General features: G+C 28.4%; 2 protein-coding genes across 5 annotated transcripts in view; one reads left to right on the plus strand and one right to left on the minus strand.

Annotated features, from left to right (window-relative positions):
* LOC122509499 (integrator complex subunit 13) overlaps window positions 1-21,611 on the plus strand; it is a 94,767-nt gene that overhangs the window by 25,858 nt on the left and 47,298 nt on the right. The window lies entirely within an intron of this gene.
* LOC122509501 lies at window positions 10,742-20,563 on the minus strand. The gene is made up of 4 exons (XM_043623624.1): window positions 19,246-20,563; window positions 16,679-16,775; window positions 15,020-15,335; window positions 10,742-11,774 (listed from the first exon to the last, which is right to left on the minus strand). The coding sequence occupies exons 1-4, from the start codon at window positions 19,392-19,394 to the stop codon at window positions 11,362-11,364; spliced, it is 975 nt and encodes a 324-aa protein (XP_043479559.1). The 5' UTR covers window positions 19,395-20,563; the 3' UTR covers window positions 10,742-11,361.

The raw sequence follows: 21,611 nt of genomic DNA on the forward strand, positions 1-21,611 counted from the left end.
TTTTTTTGAAATTATTTGAAGTTTTTATTTTCTAATTAATGAGAATTAATTAATTTTCTAATTAATTGGAATTAATTAATTTTCTAATTAATTGGAATTAATTAATTTTCTAATTAATTAGATTTAATTAATTTTCTTATTAATTAGAGAATTTCCGAATAATCGAAATTTCGTAAAATTGAATTGTAAACAAATGGATTTGAAAATTCTCAAAGAACTTTTTTAAAAATTATCAAAAATATTTGATTGAAAGAAGAATTTTTGTTAAAAATTCTAGAAAATAATAATTAAATTGAAATGATGAAAATAATTTTCAAGAAGTTATAGTAAAAAGAGGAGTTTGACAAAAAGAATTTTAAAACAATAAGTAATAAATACACTGCTACTTTTTTTTAATTTTCTCCCTTAGTTGAGTCCTTCATTGTTCTTATTTCTTATTTCAAGGAATGAGGATAAATATTATTTTCCTCCATACGAAATATAAGGGTGAAAAGATCTGATATAATTTTGTGCTTACGTAAAAATTGAATGATCCCCCTTTTGAGAAATAAATAATTTTATATAATTCAATTTGCAAGGAACCCTTTCTTCAATTTCACATAATCGTCAAATTTGAAGACCATTTGAAATCTTCCGCAGCTTCATCCTTTAATCAACATCCTTTCTTTACTTTTTCCCTCTCACTCTTTCTCTCTCTCTTTCTTTCTTTCTGTTTAGCCCCAGTTATTATCCTCAATTACCTTTCGTTAATTCCCTAAAATTTGTCTCTCGTCGCTTTTTATTTTTCATGAAAAAAAAATTACTTTTTTCTTTGAAACTTGTTTTTGTTCGTATACTTCTTTGTGGTAGTGAAACGCACGATTCGCTTTTTGGAATAAAATTGAGCGATATCATCGCTGTAATATTTGATACGCTTCGCTCCTTTGCTATTGTTTTGTTTTTTTAGAATTTTTATTTTATTATTTTCTTAGTATTTATTTTACAAATATAGTTTTTTTTATTAACTTATTTCTTTCTTTTTTTTTATTGTGTTTATCTACGTTCCCGAAATTAGCGTCAACTATTAGCGTTTTCGACGCTCAGAGTCGAAAACTATTTTTTGTGGGTATTAGAGATGAAAATGTCACTAATTTCCCTTTTTTCATTCAGGGGAGTTAAAAAAAACGTTCAGGGCATTTTTTTTTTTAATCTAAAATCTTTGAAAAAAATGTTTCATTTCTTTGATTTTCGAAAAAAATTGTTTTCAACGCTCGTCGTCGACGCTAACTTCAGGGCTTTATTTTTTCTTTGACGCTGAAAAACTCGTAATTGAGAAGCGATAGTTATATTGCTGACGAGAAATAAATACGTGTCGGTAGAATATTAATTTTATGTAAAAGTTTTCTATATAATCTAAGCAATAGAGTGAAAGAGAAGGTGTTTTACGTTTTATACAGCTATCTCGCTTTCCGCATCGATGCCTCACTTCCATTTTCTCTCTGGGAAAAGCGATTTCGTTTTATTATTATAAATTCGCCTATACGATCAAACTTGGAAAAATAAGAAGCGGAAAAGTCATCTTTCTGAAAAACAGTCATTAAATTTATTTAATATTGGACTTTTTCAACAGGGTTATAAATAAAAATTTATTGAAAATTTTAATTCATATCAAAGTTTAATGATATTTAAATATTTATTATTATAAAAATTACTTTAAAAATATATTTAAAAAATTATTAAACTTTTGCAGGGCTCGAACCAGTGAAACTATTTAAAAATGCAGAATTTACGGACCAAAAATGAAAAATTACGGACCAATTACTGACAAAAATGTAATCAGTCCGAGTCAAATAAGAGAACATTCTACATACTTAAAACTATAAATTTTTTTCATAAATATAAAACATGAAGAATATCGATAACTCCGAGTCGAAGACTCGGAGTAATCGCTTCCTTCATGTTTTATAACAATTAAAGATGACCGAGTGATAAAATCATTATCAATTCAATTATTATTTACAAGAATTTTTAACTAAAATTCTTCTTCAAATCGATTATTTTTAATAATTTTTGAAAAAGTTCTTTAAAAATTTTCAAATCCATTTCTTTACAATATTCAATTTTAAGAAATTTTAATTATTCGTAAATTCTTCAATTAAATAAATATTAGAAAATAAAAACTTAAAATAATATTTAAAAAATTCAATTAAACTTTTTAAAAAAAATTAATTTCAAAATTAAATTATTTTTAAAAATTCACGCTATACTGCTTTTAATATTCAATTATTATCTAAAATTTTAACTCAAATTAATTTTTAAATCAATTTTTATTAGAAAATTCTACATGAATTCAATTATTTAAATAGAAAAATAAATAATTTATTAAATACTTGAATGTTTCTTAAAATTCAATTCCCATAAAGAATCCTTATCAACAAATTTTCAAATAATTGAATTCTATCAACGAATTTTAATAAAATTTTTAAGAATAATTACATTTTTCGAGAAATTTGATTAAAATCGTATTAAAAAAATAATTGAAATTCTGCGATGAGTTTTATTATTAGTAAAAATAATTGAATCCCTAAGAAGAATTTGATTACTTTTTAACAATATTTTATTTTTGCGAAGAATATTATTACTCTTGAAAATAATTGAATTTTTGTAATAATTAGTAACTTTTACAAAATTGAATTTTTTTTTCAACTAAACATCTGTATATTCCATTATTTTTAATAATTTTTGAAAAAGTTCTTTAAGAATTTTCAAATTCAGTTTTTTACAATTCAATTTTACAAAATTTGAATTATTCGTACATTCTTCAATTAAATATATATTAGAAAATAAAAACTTCAAATAATTTCAAAAAAAAAATCGGCAATTAAGGTTTCTAAAAAAAAATTAATTCTGCAATGAGTTTTATTATTTATGAAAATAATTGAATTCTTAAAAATAATTTTAGTATTTATGAAAATAATTTAATTCCTGTTAATTTTTTATGATTTACGAAAATAATTAAGTGTTTGTGGAGAATTTTATTAAATTTTTTTTTAAACAATTCAATTCTTTTGATAAATTTAATTACAATAGTAGATATTAAAAATTATTGAATTAAGAAAATTTTTTTAAAGTAATTGAAATTTTGACCAAATTTTTATTAAAATTTTTGTATATAATTGAATTTTAGAGAAGAATTTTATTATTATTTATTATTTATAAAAATAATTATTGAATTTCTGCGAAGAATTTTATTACTTTTGAAAATAATTGAATTTCTGCAATCATTTGCAATTTCTCTAAAATTCTCCGACCTTTTTTCAAAAAAACCGACTTTTACGGACTTTAAGCAAAGTTACAGACTTTTACGGGATTAACGGACTTAGTTCGAGCTCTGCTTTTGAATAAATTTATAGTTAAAAATTCCAGAAATAGAAAATCGAATTTTTCGGCCAACTCTTCTGAATAAACGATTTTTTCTCGACTATTTTTATACTTTCGATTAAAACGACTTTTTTTGGGGCCTTAAACTCGATCCAAGTCCTGAATATTTAAAATATCTCGTTTAAATACAAAAAAATTAGTCGTTTTATTAATAAAGCAATTCAGAAATGTTTTCAAACGACACTTTATTTTTTTCAGACATACATTTGCTTATTAATCCCAAGTTACAAAACAGAATTTTCTTTCCCCAACTGTACATATAGCTAAAAACAGTTTTGTTTCTTTTTCCTTTAGTCTCGGTTTTTTTTCGAATTCATTCGAAGACATTCCCAAGAGACTATCTCACTTATTATTATGCTCTCATTTTCGGTAGAATAGTCTTAGTTCTTTATTTTACCATAGCGGGTTCAAATCGCCACGCTTGTATGTATATATATATTTTTTATTTTTTTTACATTAAAAACGTGTGTATCGTTTGTTTTCTACAAATGTGGTTCGCAAACTCGATTTTTTTTTATTTTCTAATTTTCATTTTTCTATAGGAGGAAAAAAAATTTTTATCGAATTCCTATTCTACCACAGATGTAAGAGTTTCAAACGAAATTTTCTCGGAAATTTTTTTTTTTTTGCTTTTCTTCTGGAAGAAAAAAGAAAAATATAAAATAAATTTTAATTCGCTATGAATTATTATAGAAAATTCGCTATATTAAGATTGAATCTTTTTTTTCCAGATTTATTTATAAATTTCCGAGAAATTTTTCTTGATAATTAAAAAGCATCTGATTCTTTCTCTCTCACACACATTCACCCACTCTCTCTCTCTCTCTTTTTTTCATTTATATATATTTATATCTTTCGTGGTGACCGGAAATCCCGCGTCATAATTCTCCAAGTGCTGACGCTACGAAAGAAACGTGTTAAAGCTAAGACATTCGTATTTTTTTATACAGTACAATATAATGGTACAGGTTTCGTTCTCTAATCGAAAAAAAAGAAAATTGTTTAAATTAAAAAAAAAAAAGAATGAAACGATAACACGAGACAAACGTATGTTTGTGAATTGTTATTATAAATTCTATGATTAGAGACGAGTAACACTTTTACAAAACGAAAATAATATTAATAATAACAATTAAGGCTCTATTCTTTCCCAAAGGCAGTAAAAAAGACCGATGTGGAAAAAATTATGTGTCTTTAAAGATTCGGAATATACAAAATTCTCTTATAAAATATCCGCTATTAGTTAGTACAAAATCCACCTCTGCAGAGTGTCGACTTAAAATTGTCCTTTTATTTTTCTCTTTCGAATTTATTTTTCAAATCTCAAAAAATATTTTCAAGATTTATTTTTCTAAATTTTCAGTAATAATCAATAAAAGTTGACACTCGGATATTTTCCGCACTTGATGTTTTAATGGTTTTTTTGATCAGCTAAAACGAACCAAAAATGACTCGGCGACATTAACGAACACCGTTTAAAAAAAAAACTCTTCCACAACTTTTTATTTTCTATTATTAAAAATTAAAAATTAAAAATCTGGAATGTTTTCTGTGATATTTGCGGGAATAATAATAATCATTCAGATGTAGAAGAGTATAACATCGGACAAGCAAAAGGAACTACGTTAAGACAATAAAAAAAAAATACTACCCACCATTTGTCCTAGTCTTCGTCGTCGCCATCGTCATCATCGAAAGAACCTCGAGACAGATTAAAAAAAAAATCCCCAGAAGTTGACAAAAAGTCAATAAGTTAACGAGTTGATAAAAAGTTAACAAGTTGACAAAAAATTAAGAAATTGACGAAAATTTGACGAGTTAACAACGAAAAAATTCAAAAACACATTATAAGGAAAAAAATCATTTTACTATCGTAATACTCCCAACTATTCTTAAACAGGTATCATCGAGAACTAGGAAATAGGCGCTAAATAAATACAAAGATTATTACAATTATAATTGTCTCACTTAGACTTCATCAATTACATTTATAATCGCATTTTTTCATCATCGTCAAGCATTCACGTCACAACTAATGGCAATCATGACTACGCTTTTTTTTCTGCTTTTTAGTTCATAAAAATGGCAAAATTCGAATGAAAAAATAGGAAATAATCTCAAATTATACTCGAAAAATGAAAAAAGCAATCGAAAATAATGAATAAACTTCTTTCTTTTATTTTTATTTGGAGGAACAACGATTTTGTTTAAAAACAAAAATTATGGGCTTTTTGGCGCACATGCGAGAAAAATTTTTCCACTCCAAATCTAAATTAGTAGAAACACAAATTTGTCGATTCGAATTCGAAAATTTGAATTTTCGAATTTTCAAATCCAGACATGAACATTTTTTTTCTTGATATATTAATTACATTTTTGTTTTATTTAATTTATTTTATCTTTAGTGAATTTCTATAAATTTTGCTGTAGCTGAAAATAAAAAAAATTCTGGAGTTGAATTTCAAGCGAACAGATTAATCAAATACTATTTTATTAACTGAATTGAAAATTATTTGAAGCCGATTCGATTTAATTGATTTCAATCAAAATTATTTTAATCAAATAATTTTTAATTCACTGAATTAAAAATTCTTTGAATCAAAATCTATATTTAATTGACTTCAAAATCAATTTAATTAACTGAATTAAAACATTTCTTAAAACAAATTAATTTTTATTGGCAAAATTAAAAATTACTTGAAATAAATACCATTTAATTGACTTCAAAAAAATTAGTTGAAGCCAATATTATTTAATTGACTGAATTAAAAAGTACTTCACAGGAAATATCTTTAAATTTGCTTCAAAAAATATTATTTGAAGCAAATTCGATTTAATTGACTGCAATCTAAATTATTTAAATCAAATAGCATTTAATTTCTTTAAAATAAAAAAATTATTTGAAGCAAATTCGATTTAATTGATTTAAATCAAAATTATCTGAATCAAATATTTTTTAATTGACTGAATTAATAATTATTTGAATCAAATTCTATTTATTTGACTCAAAAAACAATTATATGAACCGAATACTATTTAATTGACTTAAAAAAAAATTATTTGAAGCAAATACTATTTAATTGACCACAAAAAAATTATTTGAAGTAAAATACCTTTTAATTGACTCCAAAAAATATTATTTGATGAAAATACTATTATTGACTTCAAAAAAAATTATTTGAAGTAAATTCTATTTATTTGACTTCTGGCAAAATTATTCGAATCAAATACCTTTCAATTGACTCAATTAGAAATATTTTAAGTAAATAAATAAATATTTTAAGCAAATACCAATTAATTAACTTACTCAAAAATTATTTGAATCAAATTCCATTTAATTGACTTAATAAAAAATTACTGAATACAAATAAATATTGATTCGACAATAGACAATTTTCGAGACAAGACGAGAATAAAATAAATTTTTTTTTCCTTTTTTCCTGTGACTGTAGAATAAAGCCACGCTCGACTGTTGATCACAAGTTTTCTACTAATTTAAATTTAGAGAGAGCTCGGCAGAAAATGGTTAGTGCAGTGTCAGGAACTCTGCAGGACAATTGTCGGTGTCCCAGGCGGAGAGCCAGTAGCTAGGAACCAAAACATCGATATCACTGACCCAGCAAACTGCTATACACTCGGCAGACAATCTCCATTATATTTGATGTTCAGTTAACGGCCACTAAAGCCGTACAGTTTCTGAGACAGTTGTTTTTTCTTTGCTTTTGCATCCCAATAATCCCCCCAACAGCTTGATCTCAGATTGATCTCTTCACCGTAAGCCGAAGAGAAACGTCCCGCTAACGAGGGAGATCGACGATACAATTTGACATCCAGTCGACTGAGATTTAAATGTTATCATCAAGTCGCCGTCTCCGAATGCCCCCGGTCGTTGTTCATTAATTAGAGAATTAGAAAATTCTATTTTTTTTCTTCTTTATTGCTAATTTTTTCAAGTTAATTTTTACCTTTCGGATATTTTTCCTTTACTATTTTTACTTTTCAGTTATTTTTATTTGAATTATTTTTATATTTTTACTTTTCGGCAAATTCACTTTTTCCAAGTTAATTTTTATTTTCTATTCAATTAATTTCAAATTGGTCGTTATAAATATTTTTTTTTTTTTTTGTTGAAAATAAATAAAAATTTCACGTGAATTAATTTATTAAATAACAATTCCCGTTTTTTTTGGACTACATAATAATTTATTGAATATGTCGAATTAAATATTTCTTGCAGGGGTTCGCTTAGCTGACCTGATTCCGCTGGCTGCGGTAAAAGGTCACGAGCAACGCAGCCAGATTCATCATGTTGCTAAATTACAAATATATATAATATATTTATATATATATATTTAATATATAATATGTGTATTTATAAAATTTGAATGAACGCTCTCAATCAAGTTAATATTTTTTCTAAACTATCTCGTTCACTCACTCAAGCACACTTTTTCCCTCTCTCTCTCTCTCTTTTTCTTTCTCACCAATTAATTTCTTTATACCTCTGTTGTGTTTTGTTTCTTTTCTCTCTCTCTCTTTCACTCGCTTTCTCTCTTTCTCGCGTTAATTGTTATGCAAAAATACTAGTTAAATCCCTGTACATAAAAACCTTGACGCGCGATGCGCAAGTATGCCGTCATTGTTCCTCCGGTGGATTCAAAGCGTTAAACCTTTATTTTTATCATATTTTTTCGTATTATTTTTTTTTCTTACTTTTTCTTATTATTTTTTATTTTTCTTACTTTTTCTTATTATTTTTATTTTTCTTACTAATTTTCTCATTCTTTTTTTTTCTTCATTTGTGTCTAGAATTTACTTACAAGGTATTTGGTTTACTCCATGCGCATCACTCTCGACATGCAGTTCTGTATTTTTAAGGTATATAAATTATGGTAATGATTTCGGTAGTATTAATTACTAAATAATGTTATCAATGCAATCAGCGCGCACCGCCTTTTTTTTTTTTGTCGCTATAATAGATTCGCTTTTCTGCTCTCTCAATCTCTTTTTTTATTTACTGCCTTTCTCACTCGTGACAACTAATTCCCCACTTTTTTTTTTTTTTATTTCTTATTTCTCCTACCGCACGGCCCCCCCCCATGCCGGTTCCCCGAGATTTCATGAGAAACAGTTTACGACTTGAGAGTAGACTTAGTGGCATCTCGAGATAAGCCTTTAGAGCGACCTTGCAAGGAGAAAGACAGAAGGTGTACCCCGAAGGAAAAATAATACACACGAGGCGACACTCAATTGAACCGAGTCGCTCGACTTGAAAGAATAGCGAAACCATTTTTCATCGAATTCTCGCGGGGAAAAATTGATTCGAAAAGTTGAAAGCGTTCGCGGAGATTTTACAATATTTTCACATTTTAAATTTAAGTTCAAATTTTGTTCCATTTTCAGGGTGTCTACTATTTTCGATCAAAAAAATCCCCGGTTATTTCCCGGCTTTGTTCTAATTTTTCCAGGTTTTTTTTCTCATCAAATTTAAATTTATTTGATTTCGAACATAAATAGATCTGCAAATGGCTTTAAAAATTTAAAAATGAAAAAATATCTGGAGTTGAATTTTAAGCTACCTGATAAATCAAATACCATTTTATTAACTGAATTAAAAATTATTTGAAGCCGATTCGATTTAATTGATTTCAATCAAAATTATTTGAATCAAATACTTTTTAATTGACTGAATTAAAAAATAATTTGAATTAAAATCTACTTAATTTACTCCAAAAACAATTATTTGAAGCAAAAACTATTTAATTAACTGAATTAAAGCATTACTTAAAACAAATTAATTTTTATTTCATTCTTAATAGAATGCAAAGAAATTTCAAAAATATTCAATTATTTGTTTATGAAAATTTAATTATCTTGAAACAATAGAATTTAAACATTTCAAAAATCTTATTTTTCAGAATTTTCAAAAAAAACTTTGTGAAAATTCAATTTTATTAAAAAATTTTAAGTGTGTCTCTTCTTTTAAATTAACTAATAAAATGTGAATATGACTCTTTATAAAATTCAATTATTTATCAATTATTAAATTAAAATTCTTTGAAAATTCTAGTTGTTAAAAAGTTTCTAATGAAATTCTTTAACAAATTTAATTATTTTCAGTTGAATTTCACAAAATATCTATTAATTCGATAATTTGTTTTAAAATTTATTTACATACTATATTTAAATCAGTGACTGATTTTTTACTACCAAATTATTTTTTTTAATTAATGCAAATTTAGCGAATAGTGTAAATATCTATCAAAATTGAAATAAAAAGCGATTTTTTAAAAACAAATTAAAATAATAAAACTTTTTTTTAATTTGATGAAAAAATTCCCGGTTTGGCATAAAATTCCTGGCTTATTCCCGGTCAAATTAAATTCCCGGATTTCCAGGTTAGTAGACACCCTGATTTTTATTTCGTTTTATTTAATTTCATTTCGATTTGTTTTATTTAATTTTATTTCGTTTTGTTTTATTTAATTTTATTTCGTTCGATTTCATTTTATTTAATTTAATACAATTCGAATCAATTCATATCGATTCGGTTCAATTTAATTCAAATCAATTCGGTTCAATTCAGTTTAATTCAAATCCATTCGGTTCATTTTAAATCAATTCGGTTCAATTTAAATCCAGGGTGTCTAGCGAACCGGGAATCCGGGAAAAACCGGGAAAACCCCGGGAATTTTTTTTTCCCGGGAAAAACCGGGAAACCCCCGGGAATTTTCTTTTAAATCCGGGAATTTTTTTATGAAGTACTTTATTATGTTGTTGGAAAAAATAGTTACATTTTTTCAACGCTTAACTTAATTTTTTTTCAATTTCGAATTGTATATTGATTCTCTTCGTATATTAGACAATGTTTTATTATTGTCCAATTAAGACCTAACTTATATGGGAAATGATTTTCGATGTGACAATCCAGTGGGCAAAAAACCATCATTGTTTTAAAAACGTTCCAAAAATGTTTTTAGAACGTTTCATGTCTGCCAAATAATGTTCCAAAAACGTTCCATTGCTTTTAAAACGTTTTAGAAACATATAACGTTATTGGGACGTTATTTGGCAGACATGAAACGTTCTAAAAACATTTTTGGAACGTTTTTAAAACAATGATGGTTTTTTGCCCACTGGGAAGCTTGTGCCAAATTTTTACAGTGATGCGACACCTGTTTTTGATTTTAAACATGAAATTACCGTCAAGTAAATCACAATACAATTCTTATTATAAGTTTTACAAATATTACGATTAAATTTACTGTAAAATTTTAGTTTTCAATTATCCGGGAAAATTATTTACATACCGGGAAAAAACCGGGAAAACCCCGGGAATTTTATATTTCTAAATTACTAGACACCCTGAAATCAATTCGGTTCAATTCAAATCAATTCACTACGATTTAATTCAAGTGAATTCAGTTCAATTTAATTTAAGTGAATTCAAATCAATCCAGTTCAATTTAATTCAACTTAATTCAATTTAATTTTATTCAATTTAAATTAATTTCATTCAATTTTACACAATTTTATCAAGTTTAATTTAAATGTACAATTATCGCGTCAAAACTTTCCAAGTGAAGACGCCATTTGAAAGCAAGTATCACCTCGATTGTAGATTTTTCCTTAGTGAGTGTGTGCAAAATAATCGCGAACCGTGAATATTGGTGTAAGAGAAAAAAATAAAAACGATAGAGTTTAGCACCAGTGTCGCGAGTAGTAGTCTTGATAATTGAGTCTGTCTCCTCTTGGTCCTGGACCCGTGTGTCCTTTTTGAGAATGAGACAAGCAGACGGAAGAGCGATTTTTATAGAAAGGTGGCTCATTAAGTTATAAATTCGCGAATTCGAGCGGCTAGAAGCGTCTAGCAGCGATTAGCGCGAGATTGGCGGTCGACACGAGGTGACTTACAGTATTAATGGGGGATCGGCTGCGGGGTCACTTCTTGTTCTTTTTCGCCGGTGGCTCCTGAACGTCCTGCGAATCTTCAGTGTCTTCGCTGTCCGTGGGACGTGGAGTATTATTGCTGTCATCGTCTTCAGTGGCGACTAAGGGAGTTGTCGGCTTGTCCATCGAGTCCTCGGTGAAGGAATTTGTGGTGCTGTTCTCGTCAATGACATTTGTGTGATGTGGCTCTGACGATTCTTTGCCATTAACAACGACGGCTGGCGTGTCTTGGTTGCTGTCATCGGACGGCTCGGTTGCTTCGCCATTAGTTGGCGAATGGGAATTTCCGTTTTCGGCCGTTACCGGAATTCCGTCGAGTAATTCGGGTTTCAATTCAGAAGCAACATAGTGCGTCCAGAGGGCCAATTCCACTCTATGAGGACTCCAAGTCGTGCCGTTTGATGCTGAAAGAAGCAGAAGATACCGGTTCGTTAGATGGGAGTTTCTGAGGATTCGGTGAAGAGGGAATTCTCGTTTTAGAGTTTACTAGTGTGCTTAGTCATCCCCAATGGTGTAGAACCTCGAGAATTCTTCACATTCTAATCCCGACGATAAATTTAACTTTTCTTTTATGCTTTTAGTATAATAGTGAATAGTCAGGGGAATATTTTTATCAATTGAATTTTGAATCTTAATTATTTAACGTCCGGTTGGGAGGAACAGGGTTGCCACAAACATTTTATTTTTTTTCCCAGTCTTTTCTTTCTCTGATTCCCAGGCAAAATTTTGATTTTCTTCCTCATCCTAAAGAATGTTCTGATTCACTCTAAAAATTATTAGATACTCAAAAAAACGTTCTATTGCATTTATTTACGAATTTCTTTTAAATTCTTCGAGAACATCAATAACTTGTTTCTTAAATAAATATTTAATTATCGTTTTCCGTAAGAATTAAAATTTTTCAAAACAATAAAATTCAAACCTTTTTGAAATTCAACAACTTATAAGAATATTTAATTATAAAACATAAAGACATCAATAACTCCGAGTCTTCGACCCGGAGTAATCAATTTCTTCATGTTTTATAATAATTAAAAATGACTGAGTGATAAAATAATTATTTTATATTATAAGAATATTATAATTCTTTAAAATTATTTTCATCATTTCAATTCAATTATTATTTTCTAGAATTCTTAATTAAAATTCTGCTTTAAATCACTTATTTTTAATAATTTTTGAAAAAGTTCTTTAAGAATTTTCAAACGCATTTGTTTACAATTCAATTTTATGAAATTTTGATTATTCGAAAATTCTTCAATTAAATATTATAATTATTAGAAAATAAAAACTTTAAATAATTTTAAAAAAAATTGAATAAATATTTTTCAAAAAAATTAATTCTACAGAACTGTTGTTAAAAGTACGAAAAATTCAAATTTTCAAAGATTTTAATTCGAAACCACTTCAAAATCAATTCTTCTTAGAAAATTCTACGAGATTTCAATTATTATACAAAAATAAATAAATTAATGAATAATTGAATGTTTATTAAAATTGAATTCTCATAAAGAATTTTATCAACAAATTTTTAAATAATTTGAATTCTTTTCACAAATTTTAATAAAAGTTTTAAGAATAATTACATTTTTCGAGGAATTCGTTTAAAATTGTATTGAAAATAATTAAAATTCTGCGGTGAGTTTTAATTGTTTATGAAAATAATTATTGAATTTCTAAAAATAATTTTATTATTTATGAAAATAATTGAATTCCTGTAAAAAATTTTACTATTTATGAAAACAATGGAATTCCTGTTAATTTTTTATGATTTATGAAAATAATTAAGTTTTCGCGGAGAAATTTTATTAAAATTTTATTTAAACAATTCAATTCTTTTGTAAAATTAAATTACAATAGTAGATATTGAAAATTATTGAATTAAGGAAAATTTGTAAAAAATAATCAAAATTTTGCCCCGAATTTTATTAAAATTTTTAAAAAATTTTATTATTCATAAAAATAATTGAAATTTTGACGAGTATTTTTTGAAATTTTTTAATATAATTGAATTTCTCCGAAAAATTTTATTATCTTTGAAAATAATTGAATTCCTAAAAAGAATTTTATTATTTATAAAAATAATTGTTTGCGTAGAATTTTTTTAAACTTTTTTTGAAGAACTTTATTAAAATTTAAGAATATAATTGAAATTTCTCCAAGAATTTCATTAAAATTTTTGAAAATAATTGAATTTTGGAGAAGAATTTCATTAGTTTTGAAAATAATTGAAATTTTTAAGAGAATTTTTAAAAAATTTTTAATATAATTGAATTTTTGCTAAGAATTTCATTAATTGTGAAAATAATTGAATTTCTGCAAATATTTGTTTAAATATTATTATTTAAATTGCCAAAGGCATTTTAAATTAAATCCTTTTGAAGTTCAACTATTTATGAAAATTGTAAACGGAACTCTTAAAATTTAATCAATTTTTAAATATTTAAGTAAAATTATTGATTAAATAATTTAGAAGTAATAATTTATGATATAGTTCTTCAATAATGAAGTTATTTAAAAAGAAATTATTGCTAAAAATAGAAAAAATTTAAGGTTTGGTATTAGAATCCGTGATAATTTTAAACTTTATGAGGCAAACAAGAAAGACACCAAAATTCAGAATTTTCTTATGAATTCTGGAAATTTAATTTTTTTCAAAACTTTTAATAAAAATCGCTGATTTTTTCATGATTTCCTTGACCAATTTTACTTTCCCTGAAATTCCTGATTTGTGGCAACCCTGAAGAAAAAAACAATTCTTGGGAAGATGGTTGAAAGAAATTATTGGCAAAAAAATGCATTCTTAATCAAGTAGTTTATCATAAAAACAAAGTAATTATAAGTCTGAAGTTCGCAAAAGTTTTTAAAAGTGAAATTTAGAAAAAACAAAAATTTGAAAAGAATTTTTTTTTTTATTTTTAGTTTTTTTGGGTACAAATTTTAAAAAGGAAAAGGATTTTTTACCTACAAATACTTTAAAATTGAAGCAAAAATAATGTTCCATTATTTTTCGTTTGCAAAAACATTGGGGATGACTTCAACTTCATAAATAATTGGATACAATTTCTTGACAAAAATTCAATAATTGATAATTCGAATTAATTGACAAAAATTCATTAAATTATTATCAATGAAAGAAATTTAAAAGCGAAGCAATTAAGGTGGGAGTTCAAACACATTTTGAAATCACGGTTTTCAGTTTGAGGATCTCTAATTTCACAGCTCTGGCAAACTATCTATAATGATCATTATTGATCGAAAGCACACCTAGTAGCATCACCTGCTTCGGTTCTATTTAAGACCACCTGGTGTCCTGCTTTAGCAGGTCATGCTTCCATTTTTAAAGGTTTCTTACACCTCTTTCCAAGGATCAATGTTTTATTTTTACTCAAAAAAAAATCCCCCGTTACCTAACACTCAAACTTTTCCCCAAACGACAATCGACAAATTTTCAGAAATTACTGCGATTACATTAAAAATCTAATTTTTACATTTGGAAACTTTGTAATTAATTTTTTCTTTAGTGAAAAATTACCCTAATAATTAAATTATTCAAAAAAAAAATTCAAGACCCCACTTTTGTTGAGAATATAATAAACGGAGTTAAAATTGTAAAAAATGAGTTTTTTCTAAAATAAACAACACCCACCTTCTTTGTTGAGCCTTTGCACGGTACTCTTGATGTGTTGAACAAATTTAAGGTATTCCTTGGTCGTGTAGTCGATACCCTCGATCTCGGGTATAGCCTTAAGACACTCGTCGGCCATGAAAGGTGCAGATTCAGGTGCGGCCGCCGCCAGGAGTGCTGAAGCCATGGTGGTGCCAACGCCCTTGAGATTTGAGAGGGCAGTGATGGCCTGCTCGAGATTTGGAAGCTTTTTGAACGCCTTCTTCGTCTCTGCCATCACAGCTCGAGGCGTATTTACCTTCACCAGGTACGAAAGTTGTGGGTAAAATTTCCCGCGCTGCAACACAAAAAATGGAGAAAGTCTCGTGAGTACATTTTTTGCCACTCGGTCAAATTTGTCGAAAAATAAATTACAATAAATAACAGCAGAAAGAATATAAAATATAAAATGAATAAAAATAAAATGAATAAAAATAAAAGGAATAAAAATAAAAGAAACAAAAATAAAATAAATAAAAAAAAATAAAAGCAAAAGAAAATTATACTAGATAAAAATAAAAGAAAATCTATATTAATAATCGTTGTATTCCCGTAGGTAATCTATTCGCAGTTTGAATTTAGTTGGTGTTTGCTTTTTGGTTTCTTAACTTTTTTACTAATTTTTATTTTTAGGTAAAATTTTCAATTTTTAAATTAATGTATTGAAAATCATTAAATTCTTGCGAAGAATTTTATCAAAAATTTTTGAGAAATAATTGAATTTCTTCGAAGAATTTTATTATTAATGGAAATAATTGAATTTTTAATAAGAATTTTATTAAAATTTTTTAAAATCCTAATTAAATTCTTTTGGAGAATTTCTTTAATTTTTTTTTTTAAATAATGGAGTTTCTTAAATAATTTTATAAATGAAAATTTTTACAGAAATTGAATTTTATGAACAATTTCTTCAAGTTTTATTAAAATAATCATGTTTCTTAATAATTTAAATTAAACAATTAAATTCTTGAATTTTATTACAATTTTCTAAAATAATTTAATTCTTTCGAAAAAATTTATTAATTAATTAAATTCTTTTGAAAAATTGTATAACAAATGAAGAGAAAAATGAATTTTTTCGTGAAATTTTATTAAAGTTTTTTAAAGAATTGCGAATTCTTTCATGATATATTTTTAAAATTGTATTAAAAATGATTGAATTTTTCCAAAGAATTTTACTATTGGATTTATTAAAATTTTATAAAATAATTGAATTCTTTTGAAAAATTTTATAACAAATTAAGAAAAAAATTGAATATTTTCGTAAAATTTTATTGAAATTAATGAAATTTTTGCAAAGATTTTACTATTTGAAAAAATAATTGAATTGTTTCGAAGGATTTATTGAATTTTTAGAAAATAATTTAATTCTTTTGAAAAGTTTTATAACGAATTGAGAAAAAAATTGAATTCTGTTTTGAAATTTCATTGAAAATAATTTTCGCAAAGATTTTATTATTTAAAAAAATAATTAAATTGTTTCGAAGGATTCATTAAAATTTTAGAAAATAATTGAATTCTTTGTAATAATAATAAATTGAATATCTCGTTCTGCGTAACATTTGCTTGTTACATATAATAAATAAATAACAAGGAAAAAGTAAAATATTTATTTAATTTTAAAGAAAATTGTATACTTACATTTTGTTTCCATTTCATTGTTTGTACGAGTTCCTCATGAATAAGATGGGCATCTTTGCCACGAGCTTTAATCTGCTTAGGCAACTCATTTTGGTACCTGGAAGCAAAAAATGACATTTTTTTTTCAAAAAATGTTATTTAAATTCTCGAAGTTCAGAATTAAATTAAAAATTTTATTTATATTTCTTTACTTTAATTTTTATTTCCTTTGATTTTTTATTTCTATCTGTATTTCTATTTCTTTTTTCAATATTTTAATTAAAATTTTTATTGAAACTTCTTTATTTCTATATTGTTTTAAATTAAAATTTCCATTCTGAAAATTTATATTTGAACTATGATTTAAAACTGTATTCCTAAAATTTAATTTTTTTTTAATTTTAAATTCTTTGGCGATTTATTGAAAAGAGATAAAAAAAAATTGTAACTGATGAATTTTTTTACATTGAAATTTAGGGAAATATGTGAAAATTAGAAGGTTTTTTGTATATAATTTAAAGGACAATTAATTTATTGGAATTTTCTACTGAATTTAGGTTCAACAAACAGCGTTGTTTTGTGATAAAAGAAAAATAGTTAAAGAAATTGCAATAGCAACCTTGAAATTCTCCTTTGTGAAGTTACTTAACTTACACAATATTCTCAAGAGATAGGACAATATAAACTTCTGCCACCAATGCATACATGTACGTTCGTATATGTACATAGTTACGTACTACTTGTAACCTATCACCTTTAAGCTGATCTCTTCTCATTTGTCTGTTTAAAACTTAAAGACCACACTAAGATGAAAATTCCCTCCATCCACCTTTGTTACTAAATTTTTAACTTGAAATTCAATTTGCCGACGGAAGGTCGTAAAGCCATTTTTATTAAAAAAAAGTCCCCAAAAAACTACTTCCCAAGACATTTTCTGTCAACAAAAGTAAAAAATCACATTTATTTATTTAATAAATAAACTTTAATTAATTTTAATACATTTTAAATACAAATTTAAAAAATTTGATTAAATTTCAACTCCTCTCAATAATAGAAATCATAGAAATAAAGGTATCAATTTATCATTTCTACTTTTCAGTTTTTAAACTTTGAAGCAAAGGCTGAAAACTGTCATTTTTAATAAAGAGAATACAACCGATATTATAAAATAAATACAAGTTTCTTTTTATAAATAAATTAAGAAGTCAATAACTTATTTTTCTTTGTCTAAATTCAGACAAGACAGTGAGAAATATAAATGTGAAATCACATGAATAGGGAAAACAAGAGCAAATTGACGCATTGACGCATAAGAAGTTAGCGCAATGTGATTTACTGAGAGATAAGCATGAGGTGGAAGGTTTTGTTTGTAAATAATCACATTTGATGCGTCAGTGAATGGGAAAAAGAGCGCGCAATGATTTGACATCTAATTGTAATTGGCATCAATAATATCTTAAGTAATGCTGACAGTACAACTAATCAAAAAGCAATCAGTAAAAATTACATTTCATACGAATAGGTACAAGAACATTGTCAAATAATATGCGAAAGAATGGGTCATTAGATGAATTTAAATTGTTTTTTAAATAAAAATAACTCGTGTATTGAGAAAATTTCAATTTTCTTCAATTTTTCTTCGATTGAAAGAATTCAAATATTTATAGGACGAAAAATTGACAAATTATTCGAATAATGAAGAAGAAAATAATAAAAACTCCGAAATTAGAAAAAATATTTTTTCTCTCCGCTTCAAAAATGGGGTTCGAAGCGTTTATCTAGACAAGCAATATGTTAACGATTCAAACAGACTTGATTGTAAATTATTTATAAATTTACAAAATATTCGGTTTTAATTTAAAAATGTTCTTTCATAAAGTATTTTCTACAAAATTTAGCAAGTCTCATTAATTGGAGCACGAACTGACGCCGCTCATGGCGACGTTGTCAATACGCTCGTCTGCTGTCATTGATTAAAAAAAGGAAAATAAGTAATCTCTTTCCCATTCATCGCGTGCGTTTGGAGCCAGTACATTAAGTCCATTGAATTAATTAAAAATCGTTTTGAAAAGGAAATTATAAGACTCTTGTTTTATTTGAAAACGTTGCTAGTGAAGCCTCTATCGAAATGGCAACGTCGGCGAGTTGCTTTGAGTTCAACTCAGCCTGAAAACGAGCTCAAAGTTCCGGGTCTCGACCCAGCCAATTATCAGAGACCCAGCTTTTTTTTCCAGCTATATCAAAAAACTGGAAATCTCAAAAAAAAACATCAAAAATTTGATGAATTTCGAATAGATTTGAAACTCAAAGAATCTCTCCGCCGGCCACGTGACGCCTATGCGTCGCTTCTCTCCTTTTTCACGTACCCTCCCCTACTACCCTGATGAAAATCGCGCTTCAACTATCCGCGAGATTTCGCATCGTCAATCGTAGCAATATCAAGAGTAGATAGCCCTCGAGGGTGCGGGTCGCTCTCCCGAGGCAGTATGCTACGTGCCCGCAACTGGCGCGCCTCGGGTTCATTGTCCGCGAAGCCCCTTTGAAAAACCCGACAGAGACCTTTCGTTTCAAGTCAATTAAAAACTCACCAATTGTCCAGCTTGATCAGCTCCTCAGGTTTCTTCGTCTTGTGGATTGCCTTGACTCGCAGAGCCTGGGGATATAATTTAAGGACGTGCTCAAATTGATTTGCAGTGCCCTCCGCAAAGAAAGTCGCGGTGTCTTTCACGGAAGCCATTGTGATAACTGAGCTTCAAACAGAGTCCACTAGAGCGCTCTTTCTATCTTTCTCTCTCTCTCTCTTTCTCGATGCCCCCTTTGAACTCCCCCCGTCACCGTCGCTCTTTATCTCTCTGTCCTTACGCTCCCCCCAACTAACACACCGGACAACCACGCGAGAAATTCCTCACCTCACCCTCCTAAATTCTCTTCTGTTTCCGCACCGTGATCGCACGACAATGATATCTTCGAAACTAGTCCACGCAACACCGTGGCGCTATTCGTTCTCAAAGAGTGCAGCTTTTAAGTCCTCGCTCCAATTTTTTTTTTACAATCACACACACACGTCAAAATCAATTTTATTTTTTTTTTTCGATAAGAAACGTAAAACTGTTATTTGAAAAAACCGTTAATGATTCTTTGAATTCAAACAAAGTAACAACTCAGTAGTAAATGAAAAAGTGAGTACAACTCCAAACTCTGGTATGATGTCAAGTGTTCAGTGGTAAAAACCGTTCTGTTCAGAACAGACCTCGTTTGACTGGCTCTGGAGGGGGATCCAACGATTACTCTCGGAAGGGGGCAGCACCGCTCGGCGTATTTCTCCTCAAACGCTTCTCTCCTCTATCTATCTCTTTCTCATTCGACTTCTCTCCCTTTTTCTCTCGACGATTCCTCCTCTCTCACCCTCCTAAACAGCACAACACTCTCTATTATGTACGAAAATTTCGACCGTTGAGCTGTCACTCCGGTGACTCTCACCGTGCGCCTCAGCTCGTTTCCTTGACACGTCTTCTTCGAATATTACTCGTGCTAACTTCCTTTCTCCTTTCAATCTCTTAAATTCTTCAAATTTTACTTCTATAGAAGTAGTTGGAAAAAATTAATTCAATTTTTCAAAATTATTTGCACCTCTATCGTTTTTGACCTTGTGATCAAGGATAACCCCGGGGGGGTTCCTTCGCCTTTTCAAATATTCAAATAGGAATGCAAAAATTGAAAATTACTAATTGAAAGTTATTGAAAATAATGTTATTGTATATTTATACTAATTGAAATTGTTACTAAATTTAGTAATAACTCTGAATTGAGAAAGGTAGCAAAAAACGTTTTTTTATATTTAAAATGAAAAGGGGGGTCTGGCAAGAGTTAAAATCGAAACGGGAACACGCAGCACAGAAAGTCGATTGGGTATATGTGAACGGTAGTAAGGCATACGACCGACTGAGGGCGCCGTTGCTTGTTTCTCATCTACCCCCACCCATAGGTTCCACCAGGTTCCTCGCTACTTGTCCTTTTCGCCCCTCTCGTCATCCGCTCACTACCGCAATCCCCTCTACCAGCGCCCTTCCTTCCCCTTAGAAGAATCGCACCTTTATTGCATCTACGTCAATTCGCATTGGAATTCGTGTCTGTTTTATCGAGTCTTGGAAGTGGCATGCATCGGTGCGTTCGAAACGAGCGCGCAAAGCGTTTGCTTGCGGGACTCGCTCTCTTCGCTGGTTTCGTTTCGCTGAGCCGTGCGACTGGAAATCGATGTCGATGGAAACCTGGTAGGAGCGGCGGCGGTGCCGATATGCAGGTCTCTCGGTGTGTCGTCGCTGACGATGCACGTGTATTTAGCTCGAGGACTTGTGATTGTATGGCTGCGCGCGCATTTTGCTCTCTCCCCACTATATTCAGAACGCATATACACACATGCATAGGTGCCCTCACGTACACAAATAATACGAATGATAAAGCCCGGTTTCCCATTTTCGCAACCGCTAGATTTGCTAGATAGATAGGATCGTCAATCGGGAAGGGGAAAAGAAAATTGAGGATGATTTTTCTGTAGGAAAAACGAGTTTTTTGTTTTCCTTTGAGGAGGGAACTTGAATTTTTTTTAAATGGGTAGAGATGGTAAAAGGTTCGTAACGGTTGAATGCTAAAGAAATAAGACAGGGGTCTGTGTTGGTGAGCTCAGCGCCAGTCTGCCGTCGGTAATAGCACTTGGGCCTGTGTGTGTGTGAATGTATGTTGAGTGCAATGGGGGCGATAGTGGTGTACGTGCTTGTGTGCGGACAACTGTCAGCCGTCCATAAGATTATTGTACTAGTAGTGGTGCGTTCCATCGTGAGATCTCGCTTTGCCAGGGACGGCTTAACAGAATACTTTAGGGGCGCTGAGGTTATACTTCCAGGCTTTGAATTTCAACTTTTAATTCTGATATTTAAATTCTTTCATTAAATTTTCT

This window comes from Leptopilina heterotoma, unplaced genomic scaffold (assembly GCF_015476425.1).
Source record: "Leptopilina heterotoma isolate Lh14 unplaced genomic scaffold, ASM1547642v1 Lhet_60, whole genome shotgun sequence".
NCBI classification, from domain to species: Eukaryota; Metazoa; Arthropoda; class Insecta; order Hymenoptera; family Figitidae; genus Leptopilina; species Leptopilina heterotoma.

What these genes read in the sequence shown, in the direction of transcription:
- LOC122509501 (XM_043623624.1), bottom strand. Translation starts at nt 19,394, where the DNA reads ATGGCTTCCGTGAAAGACACCGCGACTTTCTTTGCGGAGGGCACTGCA. An exon ending in CTGATCAAGCTGGACAATTG is followed by an intron (nt 16,776 to 19,245) that starts GTGAGTTTTTAA and finishes TTTTGCTTCCAG; the next exon opens with GTACCAAAATGAGTTGCCTA. An exon ending in GCAAAGGCTCAACAAAGAAG is followed by an intron (nt 11,775 to 15,019) that starts GTGGGTGTTGTT and finishes TGCTTCTTTCAG; the next exon opens with CATCAAACGGCACGACTTGG.